Here is a 16194-nt window from a genome sequence, read left to right on the forward strand (position 1 = left end):
GGGGGGGGTATTTTGTCAATTTATCTGAGCCAGAAATTTTTCCGCGCAAACGTTTTATTCCGGTTTTTTTTTCGATGCTGGTAATCAATTTTTTTTTTCAACATTTAACACTATAATGTAAGGAGAAACTCTTGATTTAGAATATTTTTGTATCATCTGTAGGACCTTTTTTTATCCAATTGGGGTTCGGAACATTTCCATCGATCCCCAGCCCTTGAAATACAAATAAATAGCAATACGGTTTGCCATAGATATATCTATAATGATCGTTTTATCTGAAGCTGGAGGAAAGGTATTTTTAAATCTAATTTTAAATGCTGGAAACCATCGATACATAATTGATAATCAAGTTTAGAAATACGCACTTTAAAACTCGCCATCCATGTCACAATTTGTAAATTTAAGAAGAAACAAGAATGTGTCCCAAGTACACGGATGCCCCACTCGCACTATCATTTTCTATGTTCAGTGGACCGTGAAATTGGGGTCAAAACTTTAATTTGGAATTAAAATTAGAAAGATCATATCATAGGGAACAAGTGTACTAAGTTTCAAGTTGATTAGACTTCAACTTCTTCAAAAACTACCTTGACCAAAAACTTTAACCTGAAGCGAACGGACGCACAGACGGACGGACGAACGGACGCACAGACGGACGGACGAACGGAGGCACAGACCAGAAAACATAATGCCCCTCTACTATCGTAGGTGGGGCATAAAAAGTAAAATCACAACTTAATTGCAGTCATAACTGAGCCTGGAAAAAATTGTAATTTCGTATTTTGTAGTTTTACTAAATTTTTAAACATACAGTTTTTATTTATCCTAATTATGAGTAAAATTGGAAAAAAAAGAAACCTTTTTATTTGCGTCTCCTAAATGATTCTTTCGAATGAAAAAGAATTATTATACTTAAAGCAGGTGCTTTTCATGTCATTATCCCAGATTCAGTACAAGGTTAATTTTATCACCTGACATGACCGGTCATCTTTTAAAGATACTCATGAGGAAAAGCAAAATTATATTCTAATTAGTTAGATTTTTTTGTGGTTGCCTTTCTGCATTTAGATGTATCTGTAGTTGCAAAACACACCTACTATGCATAGCAGAGGTGATAACTCACAATTGTTCATATTGTATGTTTGTCATTCAGAGAGGTAAATTGTATATGTATCTAATTTTTAGTATCATCATGTTTAAGTGTCTTTATGATATTTACAAGTAAAAAGGGCGGGTGAAGGTGAAGGTGTACGTACTGCGTCATTTTTCTGTAGTTGAAAAATCATTAACAAAATATATAGTAGTTATCATCATCATTTGATATACTTGAATATAAACATAGAGATTGATTCTAAATAAATGACAATGCGTCATGATCTGTAAAGTCAATGTACTTGTAGTTAATTATCAATTTTTTCATTTTTTTCGAACTACCATAGTAGATATGCTATGATACATTCGAAATATTTGATTTGTTTTCCTCTAATTTGATGATATTCTTATTAGTATGACTCTGATTTGCATTATTGGCAAGCAAAATTTGAGCCTAGATGGAATTGCCCCGATTAGAACATAGAAGGAATATCTGCAACGCTAAAACATTTTGTTCACAGGAAACCACATTTGCTTATCTATTTCGTCTGGCTCTCTCGTGAAATTCATCCATAACGTTTGACGCCAGATTCATGATCACCTCAACATGAAAAAAAAAGAAGAAACGCACGAAAACAATTTCGTGTGAACTGACGTGAATTTAAATTCAACGGCATCTCACGAGACTTTAGAAAACAAATTATTTTTTATGATTTTAATTAGATTCGAAAATTGAGATGTTATTTAAATGATTTATTTTTCAAATTGACGCTAAATTTTATATGAAAACTTTGTTTGTGATTTCACGTGTGTTTCACGTGGGTCTGGCGTGAAATTCACATGAACTTATTCCACGTATATGCCTGTTTATGCGAGTAAGATATCCCTGTGTTTGTGGCGAGCTACTATATTAAAGATAATCCAGCAAAGTATGGTAATTGTATTCTTTTGTTCTTTACGAAATTCGATGTTCACTTAAAACTCCTTCATAAGTTGAGGGATTCGTATTTTTAAAAAAAAATTTTAGTGACGATGTATGCTTGTTTCTTTCCGTGGATATTTCAACTTTGCCTTCAAACCTGGTATCCAAACACTTATGTCAAATAAAGCAATTATTAAGGTAACAATGTTTGTTAATCTTTGCTATTTATCTGAACATCTTGGATCAAGTGTGTAACGGTAGACAGTATAATACATAATACCATATAATACCATATAGCATTATACTTAGAAAAACAAGTTTATTGAGTAGTTTGCTTTATTCTAGAAAATTTTCAGAATTTTTCATAGAATCTCATGTTCAGATAGTCTCGACTTGTTATTGGATCGTATTTATTTGAATTGTCAAGACAATGAATAGTGACGTCTTCGTCAGGATTAACAAAGAAAGCTAATGACTGCCTGTCGACCATTTTCTTTCTCACTTCACTTGGTATTAGAACTCTGTGCTTCTGAAATTATTAAGAACATACTTATATGTCTTTATTCGAAATAAAAAAAGTAAATATTTGAAACATTTGAAAATAGACGTATCATAATACGGTGCTGTTTTTCTTTTCACCTTCATTTTTCTTTTTAGATTTGTTGTGGAGGAATTGATTCAATTCTGAATCTAAAAACATACTACCTATTAAATAATTAACTAAATGAAAGAACATTTAAATAAGTTGAAATTACATCTTGGACAACGATAATACAGTGACAGTGAATCAAAAAAAGAAATAACATTAACAAAACCAATCTTCTAATTGTTTTATACGCATATTGTAATTGCTATTAAAGAGATATACGCACGATGAACCCATTAGGACCTTAAAAATCAAATCGAATGTGCATATCTTCCTTTTGTACCATTATACGAAGATTTGTGACACTGGATCTACACATTTAGGAAACCGGGGTATATGACTTGATAAGGAACAACTTACAGTTGCGATAAGCTTGTCTGCTGTCCATCTTTGCATTAAATCGCCAATGTTTACAACAATAGTTCCTGGAATTGGAGGAGCTGGCTCATATTCACCCTCGCGCATCTTTACCTACAGTGTAATATTAATAAATTTTGTCCATTCCAGCTAGATAAAAATGCAAGTGTAAAAGAGCAAGAAAACTGTAAATTGTCAAAATATCGAATGAGCAAAAACAGACGAATAAGCTAGGAAATTTCACTTACAAATATATGGAAAAAATAACAAATAAGACTGTTTTTAGAAATAATGTGTTCGCAAGTATTGCACTTATTTTTTTTCTCAATAAACTTTTACAATCCATAATAACTACATATCTAGAGAAATGATTCGCTGGATACAACGTCCAAAATAAAAATAAAATGATATGCCACTGCAACCTAGTGACCGATGTGTTCCTACTACTTCCTCTTCTGATATGAAAAAAATAATTGTCTGGATTTTTTCATGACGCCTACAGTTACTGATCTAATTTTTGGAATGTTGGTGTATAATGAGATGTCTAACAGATCTGGTTCCGTTTTAATTGCGGTAATACTTTTATGAAACGTAAATTTAAAACTTCAAATTTAATTTTAGTACATATTATTGAAATCGTGTAAGGCGTCGGTCATGACCGTTGTATATGTGAAAATAAAAAAGATTTTTAAGTTCGTTTCAACAAAAATATTCTATAATGCATAAGTAACTTGCCTCTAACCCACCGATGTTGTCCTGTATAAGCAATGTAAGGGTACCATAGTCTGAGTGTTCACCACATCGTACTTGACCTTGAATCGTGTCTGTACAAATACCAGTTCTCATTTAAAACAGTACTAGTTAAACACTTATTTTTATTCAGGTAGTGATACAATAACTTGTTTGTTTCGGATGGAACAATCATTCAATTGTATGTTCTGTCTTAAAATTATACAGATTGTCTTTAATGTAAACGTTGCAAAGTTCTACTAGTATATCTGGAGTACCTGGGGTATTTATCAAAGGCTGTGTTATATAATTTTCTTATCACTATACCAAATTACGTAGACTTCATTCAGTTACATTTGTTATCAGTAATTATTAGATAAAACGTGCAAATTATGTGTTCTAATGACACAATTAGCAGGATACCTTGATAACTGATGACATTCTTTTGATTTGTAATTAAATAAATGTGAGTATGGAGCCTTCTACAAGCAAATTTTGATAAATGTGCAGTTCACTTGTTTTCAAATGAATGTTTTTTCTCACATCTTCACTCACATTTGAGTACGGATAAGACCTACTGTTTAATATCTTCCTGCCTTGAATATGAATGAAGTATTTACCTCTGACCGCTATTCAAACAACAGTCACTTAATTTTTTCAAACCTCTATATCACCATTCCTCATGTGAAATTATAATTTTGAAAATACCTTGAACGATAAAATTATTTTTATATTGACGTTTACATTCTGACGCCTAACACGCGACTATTAGCAATGAACATGGTTGTAAAATTTGAGAGATGAATTTTGTGCTTTTTTGTAAAATACTTGTTTTTTTTTGTTCTTATTTACATTGTGACACAGTGATGACTGCTGTACCGCTGTTTTGACAATTTTACCTGTTATATCTGTTTTGTTCACGCATCGTTGAAAATATATACAACAGTTCAGTAAAAAGTTGACATTTACATTACTGAAGTTTCATTTTCACTTTGACCGAATTTTCCTTTTTTGGTTTACAGTCTTGATTTTTTTTGCTTCTAATTTGTTGCAATCTCTGTTTTTACTGGTTTGGTTTCACGTGTTGATCTCGTATTATTGCATTACCAAGTTATCTTCAAAGGAGTATACCTTACAAAATATTTAGTAAAATCTAAGTTTTGAAAATCCTCGTCGGTAAAAACTGCAACTGTTATTCTATCTAGGATGTATAAATCCCGATGTTTTTTTCGTCGGTGTTCACTTTATTAGTCAAGAGATTTATATATCGTAGAACCGTATGAAATGGAATGTACGATTACCTAAATGAAACACATAAATTTGTTGTGACATTTCCTGAATGCGATAATTTATTTTAAGTGTACATATTTTTAAGACTAAAGCAACATAAGCAACTTCTAACATTTAAAAAGAAAAATTAAAGTCGTAAAATACATTGCTGAAAAATGTATTTTACATTTTGCCTTACTATCGAAGGATTTCGAAATTATTAGTTGATAAAAGGTTCGCGGATTTCACATTACCTTCAATGTGTATTTACCTTTCTTAGACGTCAGCGCCGGATAAAAAATACTTCTAATATTAGATATGTTTCCTTTCTGACCTATACAACTGTGACACTTCCTCAGGAAATGTTTATCCTAAAAATAAAAATGTATGGTTTAAATCCGATTTAGCATATCTGATTGTTTACTAAAATGGAAACATGACAGAGAGGCGGAAAAACCCAAAAGAATAATCAAACTCAAAGGTCAATGCAATGGCAAAACAAGACCAGAAGACAAAAGAGCCTGTACGTCAGTGGTTCTTTTTGTTTCTATGATTGATTTAAGATTTTCTTTTATTGTTTTGTACATAAATTATGTTGGTTGTTATTGAATTATATGTACCTGTAATGTGGCTTTTACCGGTAATTTCATTATTTGGTCAATTGTTCATTCATAGGTTACGTGTTGCTGGAAAAGGCTGCAAAAGCATTGGAAGTTTCTTTCTTTCTCTCTTTTGTGTGTCCTGGAGCGACAGTTTTATTCTTTAAACCAACGTTTTTAAGATGACAAATGCGATGGATATCTACAGTGGCCTCCATTAAAATACTGACTTGTCTTCTTGTCAATGAGGACTTGTAAATATTTTTGAGTGAATTTCAGAGGTCCTCCATTTAGAGCAGTTTGTATTATGGTTAAAGATTTTGTTAGCTATACATTCATTAGACATTTGTAAAACTGATATATTTCATGTTTAGAATTGATCAATTTGTTTTATGATATAGTTGGCAATTTTACTCATTTAATATTTTCCAGTATTTGTTTTCTTTTTAAATTTTTAATGCATACAATCGACTTCAATTCAAGTGTCTTTTTCCGGCTTTGTACATAATTGACATGAATTTATAACTTTTTGCATTAATATGAACAGAAGCATAAGAATAAATATACACACTCGCTTATGGAGTTACTTCTTAGTGATTTTATTTTCTTTAAGTAAGAAGTTAAAATTAAGGTTATAAAAAAAAACTTGTTGTTTCTATGTACAGATAAGTCTCATGTAACATTATGTTTGAATGTAATTCAACCAATATCCTGACACTTTTTTTCCTGAGACTGGAAAATATGTATGCCAAATGTTGCCAAATGTTTGATATGTAGATTAGTATCGTCGTCTGTATATTAGTCATGAAGATTTAACAAAATTTAGTCATCTTAAAAGCATACGCACCTCCAATTTCAAACCGACAGAAATAACGTCAAAAACACGCAAGGCCAACTTTACACAACACGAGAATAGGTCAGAGTGAATTTTTTGAAAGTTGGGAATATCTGGCGGCCATATCTACAACAGAAAAAATTATTTGAAATGTATTTTTGAAATGATATGATTTAGAAAATGAATTAGACTATTGATCGCTGCTATCATTTACATCGGACTTAAACAGTCACTTTCAACAATAAACATCCACTCAATTCAACTAGAAGAAGATATATGTTTTTCTTACCCCACATTCAGGAATCATACCATACGCCTCTTTATAGTCACCAGCTGGTCTGTTCGGATTCAATCTTGATAAAATCATATCATAGTTAGCACACAGATAAATCGCAAATTAAAAAAAGGTTTGATTGAAACATCTGACATTAATAGTTTAAGTTAATTTTGATTTTAATTTATTTTACTTTTCAACTTGATTTTTTAATCTGTTTTTGCTTTTCATGTAAATGTTTATATTTGGAAATTTGCTAAAAAAAATATCTTTACGTACCGCTTTCGTGTTTTTGTAATTGAAATGTATGTTTAGGTGTGAGCATAGCTGTTTACTCAAAAATTCTTTCTTTGTATTTATTTCCTCGCTTTGACAAAATAATAGGACGAAGACACACAGACGAAGTAATGGATAGATATTGAAAGCGAATATAATTCTACGAAACGCTATATAGCAAGCATAAGATAGCTCGTATCACATTTAATCAACACAATCATGCTTTTCAAAGCAAAGCCTGTAAACTAGTTGCAATGGTTCAATTACTGCATGTACTCATGCAAAGTAAAATTTGGAAACAAATTAACTATACAAAAGAAGATGTGGTATGATTGCCAATGAGACAACTATCGACAAAAGACCAAAATGACACAGACATTAACAACTATAGGTTACCGAACGGCCTTCAACTATGAGCAAAGCCCATACCGCATAGTCAGCTATAATAGGCTCCGATAACTACTTTAGTTTTCAATTGGAAAAATAAAAGCACTCAACTATTGATATTTGCCTCACCTTTCTCTTTCCAATCCTATCCAACCAAAGTAACCATCATCAGGTTTGGCACATTTCTTTTTTTCATCGACAGTTTGGTTGAAAAATTGTTTGGAGCTCTCCAATGCTAATCTTACCTGGAAATAAGTATAAACTTAACGTCAAACAGCAAATACGAAATGTCTATAAAACGATAAAATGTTATTGTTGTACAAATTTAATCTTTGCTGACTTCTTAATCGACACGTTTAGACTGATTTTTAATTTTGAAACAGGTCATCAACCCACATGGAAACGTGCCAACTTTTGCAGACACATTATCCCGACTACTAGTCTACCAGTCTTTTCACTTAACCTTAAATGCCGCAAGTAGTTCATGATATAAGTGAATCGTTCTGATTTTCTTTCATACTCATATATATTGGAATGACGAGTTCTTTCTTTTTGACAAGTATGTGCATGCATCTATATACAGTTACATATTAAAATCTTCTGGTAAACTAGTATACCGAGGACACGTTCGTATTACGATAGTATTGGCTGCTGTTATTTGTAAAACCTTAACGAAATTTTGATGATTTTTTTTGCCTCAATTTGACATTTGAGAGTGTTTGAATTGTGTAATCAATATATAAGAGATAAGAATGTGTTACACAATTCTGTTTTATTGGACTCAAATGAAATTTACCTATACTTTCCTGTACTCAAATCCGTGACTGTATTAGACTTCAAATAATGTGCTTTTTTTTAATTCGCTTATATAATTTTTCATCAGCCATAGAAGAACTTACAGTATTTGATTATGAATACTGTTTTGTACCTGTTCATCTGGAATTCCATGATTATTTAGGTAACAGAATCCAATTTCCTTTAGGGCCTGGCACATTTCATTTCCCAATTTCTCTAGATCTTCGTCTGATATAGATCCTTCATTTTCCACATCTAAACCATACGTCTTAAAATCTATTATGGGTATTTTAGCTGTCTCAGACATCTACTGTGTACTCCAATACTTTAATAAATGATCATAGATGTATAAATCTTGCGTTTCGTGGACATAAAATCAAACTGGCAGTATTGTATCCTTAAAGCATTACCTATATAGTATCGGCCGTTCATGCAATATTAGTTCTTACGTATGAAATCAGCATAGTAAATTATTTAAAAAAATAAAAAAGAACCGAAACAAACTAATGGGTTTTCAAACTTATAAGTCGAAAATAAACTAACAATTTCATGACTAAAAAGACTAATAGTCCAACAGACTAACAATCGAACACAAATTGTAACACAGAATCTATCGAATGCGCAACACTAGTCCCACCAAAACCTTATGATGATCATATATGTTTGCAATTTACATTATATAAAAACCCTTGAAGATATTAAAGTTTTAACGCTTTATGTGATTTTCTTGCCGAACTTTTTGGTAATTTTGTAGTCATATAAGATTTAAAACGTTTCTCAGTTTTTACCAAATCTGACGTTAAAGTTGTTATATTTCTTATATAAAAATAATAATAGATTTTTAATTTTATTTTATTTTCTAAATTTCATTAAATTTCTTACCATTATAGCATTTTTATTTTCATTCATTAGTGAAACCTTTAAATGCTTTGGTAACTTTCGTTATACTTGCTTTAACATTCACTTTAAAAATAAAAAGACTAGCATCATTTTGTTTGTAAAAGTCTCAATAAAAAAGAAAGTGAAACACACAAAATTATTATTTTTTTTTTTTTTAAATTTCAAATATTTGAAACATTTAAGCATCGGTGTTTTTTTTTTAATTCTCATAGTTTACTTCTAATTTGAACCATTTTACAAGACATCTTATTTATTTATTATAAATTAATCACAAAAATACTGAACTCCTAGGAAAATTGAAAACGTAAAGTCCCTAATCAAATGGCAAAATCAAAAGATGGAACACATTAGACGAATTGATACCAACTGTAACTAAAAGTTTAAAACATGAACAGTTAATATCACACACAGTACAGACGTATACATATATAACACGTCCTTTAAAAAAGTTAACTTAAAAGAAATACAAATAAAAAAAAAAGCAAACAAATTGATGAGAATTTAAAAAAAAAAGAAATTTGAATTTGTTCTTCATGTTATAGAAAATAGAAGTATGATGCAGATCACCTACAAATATAGATATGCATACCATATCATAACCGGTCACCTAGACATTGTAAACAATGAAAAACTTACAAAACTGTTAAGAAAAAGTACTTAATTTTCCATTCCCGTCAAAAGGAACATTAAAAAGTTACTCATTGACGATGCGGTGTAGGATAATGCTATAAAGGGTTAAGAGCAATGTCGTCGAATTTTTTCACTTTTAAGATTAACTACAATTGTACTCTAGAATGGTCTACAATAACACCAAAAACAAATACAACGAAGATGATACGATTGATTAGTTGGCCGTTTCAGAATCTAAAGCATCATGGGTAATTTCATGGTTTGTACCCCAAAATATAAATAACGTCACGTCATTGGTTACATTTCCATTGTTAATGACATTTTTAACCAATCAGGACGTTTTGGTGTACACTTTTGAAAATATTACCCAAGATGCATTAGATTCTAAAGTGGCGAATTGGACATTTTGATCGAGATTATATCATCCTACCATGTTACGGTGTTATGTGTATTTCACAACCATCACAAGAAATTATATAAAATTGTGTAAGTAATGTTGTGATTATTTACATTTTCTAACTATGTTGGTTTTTCTTCTGAATGAAAACTGTGTAAAAACAAAAAATCAGATGCATAAAGTTTCTTTTAATTTGAAATCATAAAAATGAACTAGCTGATTAATTACCGTAACTTTTACATGCATATAGAAAATGAAAAATAGAATTCAAACCACCAAAAAAAATCAGACATAACACAATATTGAACCATGATTACAAAAGACGCACCATAACTAGATTCTTACATGCACACGTCCAATAGCAATGCAAATTTACACTCTGGAAAACATCAATATTCGGGAATAGATCACGTTTAGTACTTAGCGGACTAGACTACGTAATTGGTATCTATAATCTAAGACTTGGTAAAATGTCGTAAGTTAGTTCAGGCAAAGCACATCGTTCAGATCAAACAATTCGTAATGGTGTCTTTAAACTTTTTATTTTGTCCTTTTTAATCTTTTCTTCTCATAACTCTGTGGGAGCAGTATGGGTTGTGATGCATCCATAGTACAGGAAGATTACTCTGTGAGTAATTTATTCTAGCTCCGGTTGGGGTGCGTGCGAATTTCTAATTTGTTACCACTTGATTTTGGGCCCAGCTGAAGGACGTCTCCGGGTGCGGCAGTTTTTCGCTGCATTGAAGACACATTGGTGTCCTTCGGCTATTGTCTACCTATGGTCGGGTTGTCGTCTCTTTGAAAAATTCCCCATTTCCATTCTCAATTTTATATCATTTAAAAACCGTTATCTTTACTTAAATAATTAAAATGCACAAAGAGAAATAAATGCTGTCTTGGTAGTCTGTTGATATTTAAGTGTGCCTCTCTGAATTGTGCTTAATCGATTTGTTGATTCCATGCCATTTCAAACAATATCGGCTTGGCGTTAACTTAATATATATATATATATATAATGGGATGCGTCTGTTGTCGACGAAAGCAGTGCTTATCCAAATTTGATAAATTCAGATCATTTTTCGATATTTCGACTACAATGATCAGACAACACCCTTACCACCATGACCAACTTCTGTTCTGATTTTCATACCAACTTATTAAATGTCTGTTTCGAAATTATTAAAGGTGTGCAACTTAAGGACAAAACATGTGGTTTCCAAATGGTCGATAAAACACAAAGTATAATAGAGTTTTCACATACTTGTAAGCAAAGTTTAATTTAGGTGTATGATCTGTATTATAATCCGATTGTGATTCTTCTCTTGTCATGAGACAATACATGTAAGAAATTGGTTTAATAACTTAAGCATGGAATAACTCTTTTATATGCATTGACAAAGGCGTCATAAAATTACTCACATTATGTGTATATTTGTCCTTTATCTTTGTTATACAATATAACTTGTGAGATATGATAATATATATATATATATGTGTGTGTGTATATATAGCATTGTATGACATTAGATTAGATAAGTGCGTACTTTATATATAAACATATACAAAACTATCATACAAATTTTGTAAAATATTAGTGATGTGCAAAAAATTATTAATTTCACTCAAATGCTATGTACATGTATAAGGCACTTTTCATTCATCTTTAATTTTTGTGTTGGCCGCTTCCATAAATGTTTTGATTCGGTTTTCTTGCCAAATATATTGTTTCCAACAATGATTTAATAGTTTATGACTGAAACTTGAAAACAGGAAAAGGGTGTTGATAATTAAAAAAAACAACGTTTGATCTTCGTACTTTGTTTATATATTTGTAATAAGGCTTTGCATGGCATCAATTCTATCTTCTAAACAAAATATGTGTCAGGGTCATGTGCATAGTAAAAAATTACACATTGGAAAAGTGAAACAACAAACATTAACGAAGATCTTCTTTATTGCGTTTGAAACTATACGTCTCGGGAAATTCTGACAAATCTGACAAATTATTGTTATTTTATGAATGAACAAAGGCACAAAAAATAGCAATAGAAAATGCATTGCAAAGAAAATTTCGGGAGGAAAAAACATACTAAAAAAGGAAATGAAGGTCAGTTATTATATTTATATTTTATAAGTTAAAATCTTGCTTATATTATCATCACTTTACTAAGTAAGCTACAATAATAAGAGAAAAAACTAGCTTATTAAGTCAAAAGATGTGTTCTTACAAAATTGAATTTATTTGGCAAATTCTTGTCAAATTTAATCTTATTAAAGTAAAATGCACAAGATTTGTCCCACCAATTTCATTTCATTTCTGAGATTAATATCCAATTAGTCAGGTGAAATATAAATACAGTAGCTGATACAGCAACCTGAAGAAAAGAAGACCCATTTTTTTTCTCTCAAAAAGTTTACTTTCATAATCTATATAATGAGAAATAAGACAAAGGGCTACTATGCAAGCTAATCTAATAGTTTAATTCTACAATAATAATGATTTTGAAATTCAAAATTGTGTCGCTTTCACTTATAATTTTAAGCCTTATTTTTTTACAGAATTTTCTGTCAATATTTTTGGTATACAACTTATCCCTTTTCTGTAGGATATTTTCTAGGCAGTATTTTACTGTTCAACTAAGAAACAGTTACATAGGCTTCAGTTTAAAGGCTCTCTTACTTTGAAGAAAGTTATTGTGACTCTTGGTCCCACTTTATAGAATATAAAATATAAATGATCAGTACTATTATTCTATCAATTTTCAGAAAGACTAAGTTATTCAAATTGTATAAAATATGTTTTATTGCATTAAATAATATCAGAAGTGTTTAAAAAATTCTACTAGGTGTGATCCCATATATAATTATAAATATTACAAAGTATATTTCATCAGCCAGATCTAATTTATAGCAATATAACTAAGTTTTTAGTTTTATGTGTAGGTGCCTGATTATCCACATTTCCGAATTGTTTTTTTATACTAATATTTTGTCTTTTAATTATTACATTTAGTCCTTCTCTGAAAAATAGGGAAGTATATCTTCTTTATATTATTATAACATAGTTGTAAATCGAGTTTCGTTTATTTTCTTTCTAAATTTGGTAAAGTAAACTCCTTTTTATGCATTTTGCTGGGTTTTTATATTTGACTGGTGATATTAAGGGGAGATAACCACTTGCACAAATCGGCATAAAAACCACCGCTTCGTATCGAAAATAACTTGACGTTTGCGTATCCAACATTCTATTGCAGATATATTTGTATCGAGTGTTTGTCTTAATGAGATGCTTTATTAAATTTAAATTCAGTCCATCATTTTCAGTTTCCTCGTAAATATTTAGATTTTTCGATCTGGAGACTTGACACTGTTCACCCAAACTCCAAGTTTGAAGATAAAATAAAGAATAAAGGACTTTGATTTGATGTGTAAGTTTTGACGAGTGAAAACTATGTATATTCAAGATTAGTTGGGTCAATAATTTTTTATTACGACAATAGTATGTAGTGAGTAAAAATGAGGTTTGTCTCGTCCGTTTTTTTACTGAATTTTCACGGTCACGTGACTCTATTGTTGCTGATAAACTTGGGGTCAAACCGTGACCTGCTTTCCAACTGCATACCGCATAGTCAGCTATAAAAGGCCCCGATAAGAAAATGTAAATCAATTCAAACGAGAAAACTAACGGCCTTATTTATGTAAAAAAATGAACGAAAAACATGAAAGTACATCCATTTATATCAATCATTTTAACTTGACGTCCTTCAAACTCTTTGAGTACTCACCCGTGATAAAATATGAATTTATTGCATGGGGTGTTCGATCGTACTCCCACGTCATATGCTTTTTGTGAATGAAATACCCGACGTCATAGAATGATGTCGTCAGAATATAAACATTTTACGGGAAAATACACGCTTGTAAAACCAAAAATCATCACAAGGAAACGTAAACAAACGATGCTAAATGTGTTATATAAGCCATTGTATGTGTACATATAAGACAAAGTTATCATTTACAATCATCTAAACCTATCTTAATACGTTATTGTAAATAGTTTAAGTATGTCACTTATTCAGCTTGTTCCGTTCTTTTACGTCAATTTAATAATGGCGTCACCTAGAGCGCTTCGATCCAAAAGAATTGCTGTATTTGTCCTTTTAGAATCGAAATAATTCATTGGGGCTTGAATATATCTTGATTTTACCACGGGTTGTCTCTTTATGACAAAAATTTTACCCTGATCGATATTCGTTTTCAAGCGCTCATGAATTATTTCTTAAAAATACCACATTTCCAATACTAATTTAACAACCACATGCACACATATAACCTTAATTTGAGTAAAGCGAAGTAGTCCATAGCTTTTTAGAAAGCTAAAACTTGTGTAGTGGTTAGTGTATCGGACTACTAACACAAAAGTTCCTGGTTCGATTCCCGTTCGGAATAAAACTTTCCGGGACTGAATTTTCCGCTATCCCGGTTGCGAGTATGGTCTCGAGGAAACGATTATAGTCCGTAGTAAGGGAACGATAAATGGCTGACCTGTGTTAAGAGAGCCATATCTCATGCACGTTAAAGACACCCTTGTAGACTTCAAAAAAGAGCAGGCTATTGCCGCTACAAGGCAGCACTCGCACCCGTAAAATGGAAGGGATTAATATAAGTTGCAAAACTTGTTTCCCAACCACTATGAATAAATATGTTTAAACTAAAAGGACAAGTATGTTGATGTTACTTTTAATACAAAAACTAAAGGTACCATTGTCTGATTGAATTCATACTTTAGATGATTAAATAATAAAGAGAACCCCGTATCGATAAGGTCAAACCTACATTGGCATCTTTCCATCAATGTCTTGATTTAAAGTTATAATAACTTGGCAGTTGAATTCGTAAATACAGCTATTTACGAAAACAACGAGCATTGGTATCCCACGAACAAAAGTACTATTACAGTATTATATTATTTATTCATGTATTTATTTGTCTCGAGTGTTCTTGCATTAATTTTACTTTATTTCTGTCACGTGAAATTCTCATTTTAGCGGTATTTTTAGAATTGCTATATTATCTGGTTCAACTCGCCGTTCTTTTTTTTTAATGTCCTCTACCAAGTAAGGAATATGGCAGTTGTTATCTCATTGTACGTTTGTATGTATTCACGCTTATTTTTTGTAGCAGTTCATTGTTTCTGCTGTTCCGTTTTTTTTTCTCTTATACTTCATGTGTTGTCCTCAGTTTTGATTTGTGAACCATATTTGTTCCAACAAAATCGATTTATGACTACTGAACAGTGGTATACCACTATTGCCTTTATTTACGAACACTATAAGCAACATCCCTAAAAGCATGAGGTTGTAAAAGCCTATTGTGTAATATCATTTCGGGATGTACAACGAGACTCCCATAGCAAGTATTTGTATCAAAGAGTTCTGATCTGTTTTAATATATTTTGGTACATGTAACACCTTAACTGTCTGAATATACCGTTTATACTTGAATAATGCTCATTGAAATTGGAATTCACCATTTCCTTTATATGAACGGTCGATGTTTACGGTATACAAACCGTAAGCATGATATGAGCCTGTGTCGCTCACCTGATATTTTCATTAACAAGTGATGCATAACATATTGCAACCATTATAAGTTTGCTTTAGTTTCAGAATTATAAGCTAACAACTGCATTCCTCCAATATATTTTTTTTAACCATGTTTGCTATGTTAGTTGGCAAGCTGGGTCATTGGACAAATTTTATGAACTAAATTCCCTAATAATGAGTGTTGGCCAAGTTTTGTTGAAGTTTCTTAGAAGAGGATTTTTGTGGGTTATATATATAGGTTCACTTAAATAAATTGGTTTTAAACACACACAACTATGGTGCCTCATGCATGAAGAGTGAAGTCATATAGCACGTGACTTATGCCATTATAATTTTCAATGGAGTAGTGTGGTCGATTCTATATAGACTAAACTCAATATCATTTCATATTCATTCATGATTAACTTTATACACAATATTCATATTAACTGGGCTATCAATATCATTCCACAATGAGTAGTCGAAAGCGGCTCGCGCGGC

General features: G+C 31.2%; 1 protein-coding gene across 2 annotated transcripts; it reads right to left on the reverse strand.

The window, feature by feature from the left end:
* Positions 1 to 2332: 2332 nt before the first annotated feature.
* Positions 2333 to 11563, reverse strand: LOC143047471 (uncharacterized). 2 transcript variants are annotated; one of them, XM_076220527.1, is made up of 9 exons: positions 11528 to 11563; positions 8315 to 8506; positions 7516 to 7631; positions 6739 to 6802; positions 6462 to 6575; positions 5287 to 5386; positions 3753 to 3841; positions 3021 to 3131; positions 2333 to 2543 (listed from the first exon to the last, which is right to left on the reverse strand). In XM_076220527.1, exons 2-9 carry the CDS (start codon positions 8486 to 8488, stop codon positions 2367 to 2369), a joined length of 945 nt encoding a protein of 314 aa, XP_076076642.1. In that variant the 5' UTR covers positions 8489 to 8506; positions 11528 to 11563; the 3' UTR covers positions 2333 to 2366. The 2 variants fall into 2 exon arrangements, with proteins under 2 accessions (XP_076076642.1, XP_076076643.1); XM_076220528.1 differs by lacking the exon at positions 6462 to 6575.
* Between the last annotated feature and the right edge of the window lie 4631 nt (positions 11564 to 16194).

Source organism: Mytilus galloprovincialis, chromosome 10, assembly GCF_965363235.1.
Source record: "Mytilus galloprovincialis chromosome 10, xbMytGall1.hap1.1, whole genome shotgun sequence".
Lineage (NCBI taxonomy): Eukaryota > Metazoa > Mollusca > Bivalvia > Mytilida > Mytilidae > Mytilus > Mytilus galloprovincialis.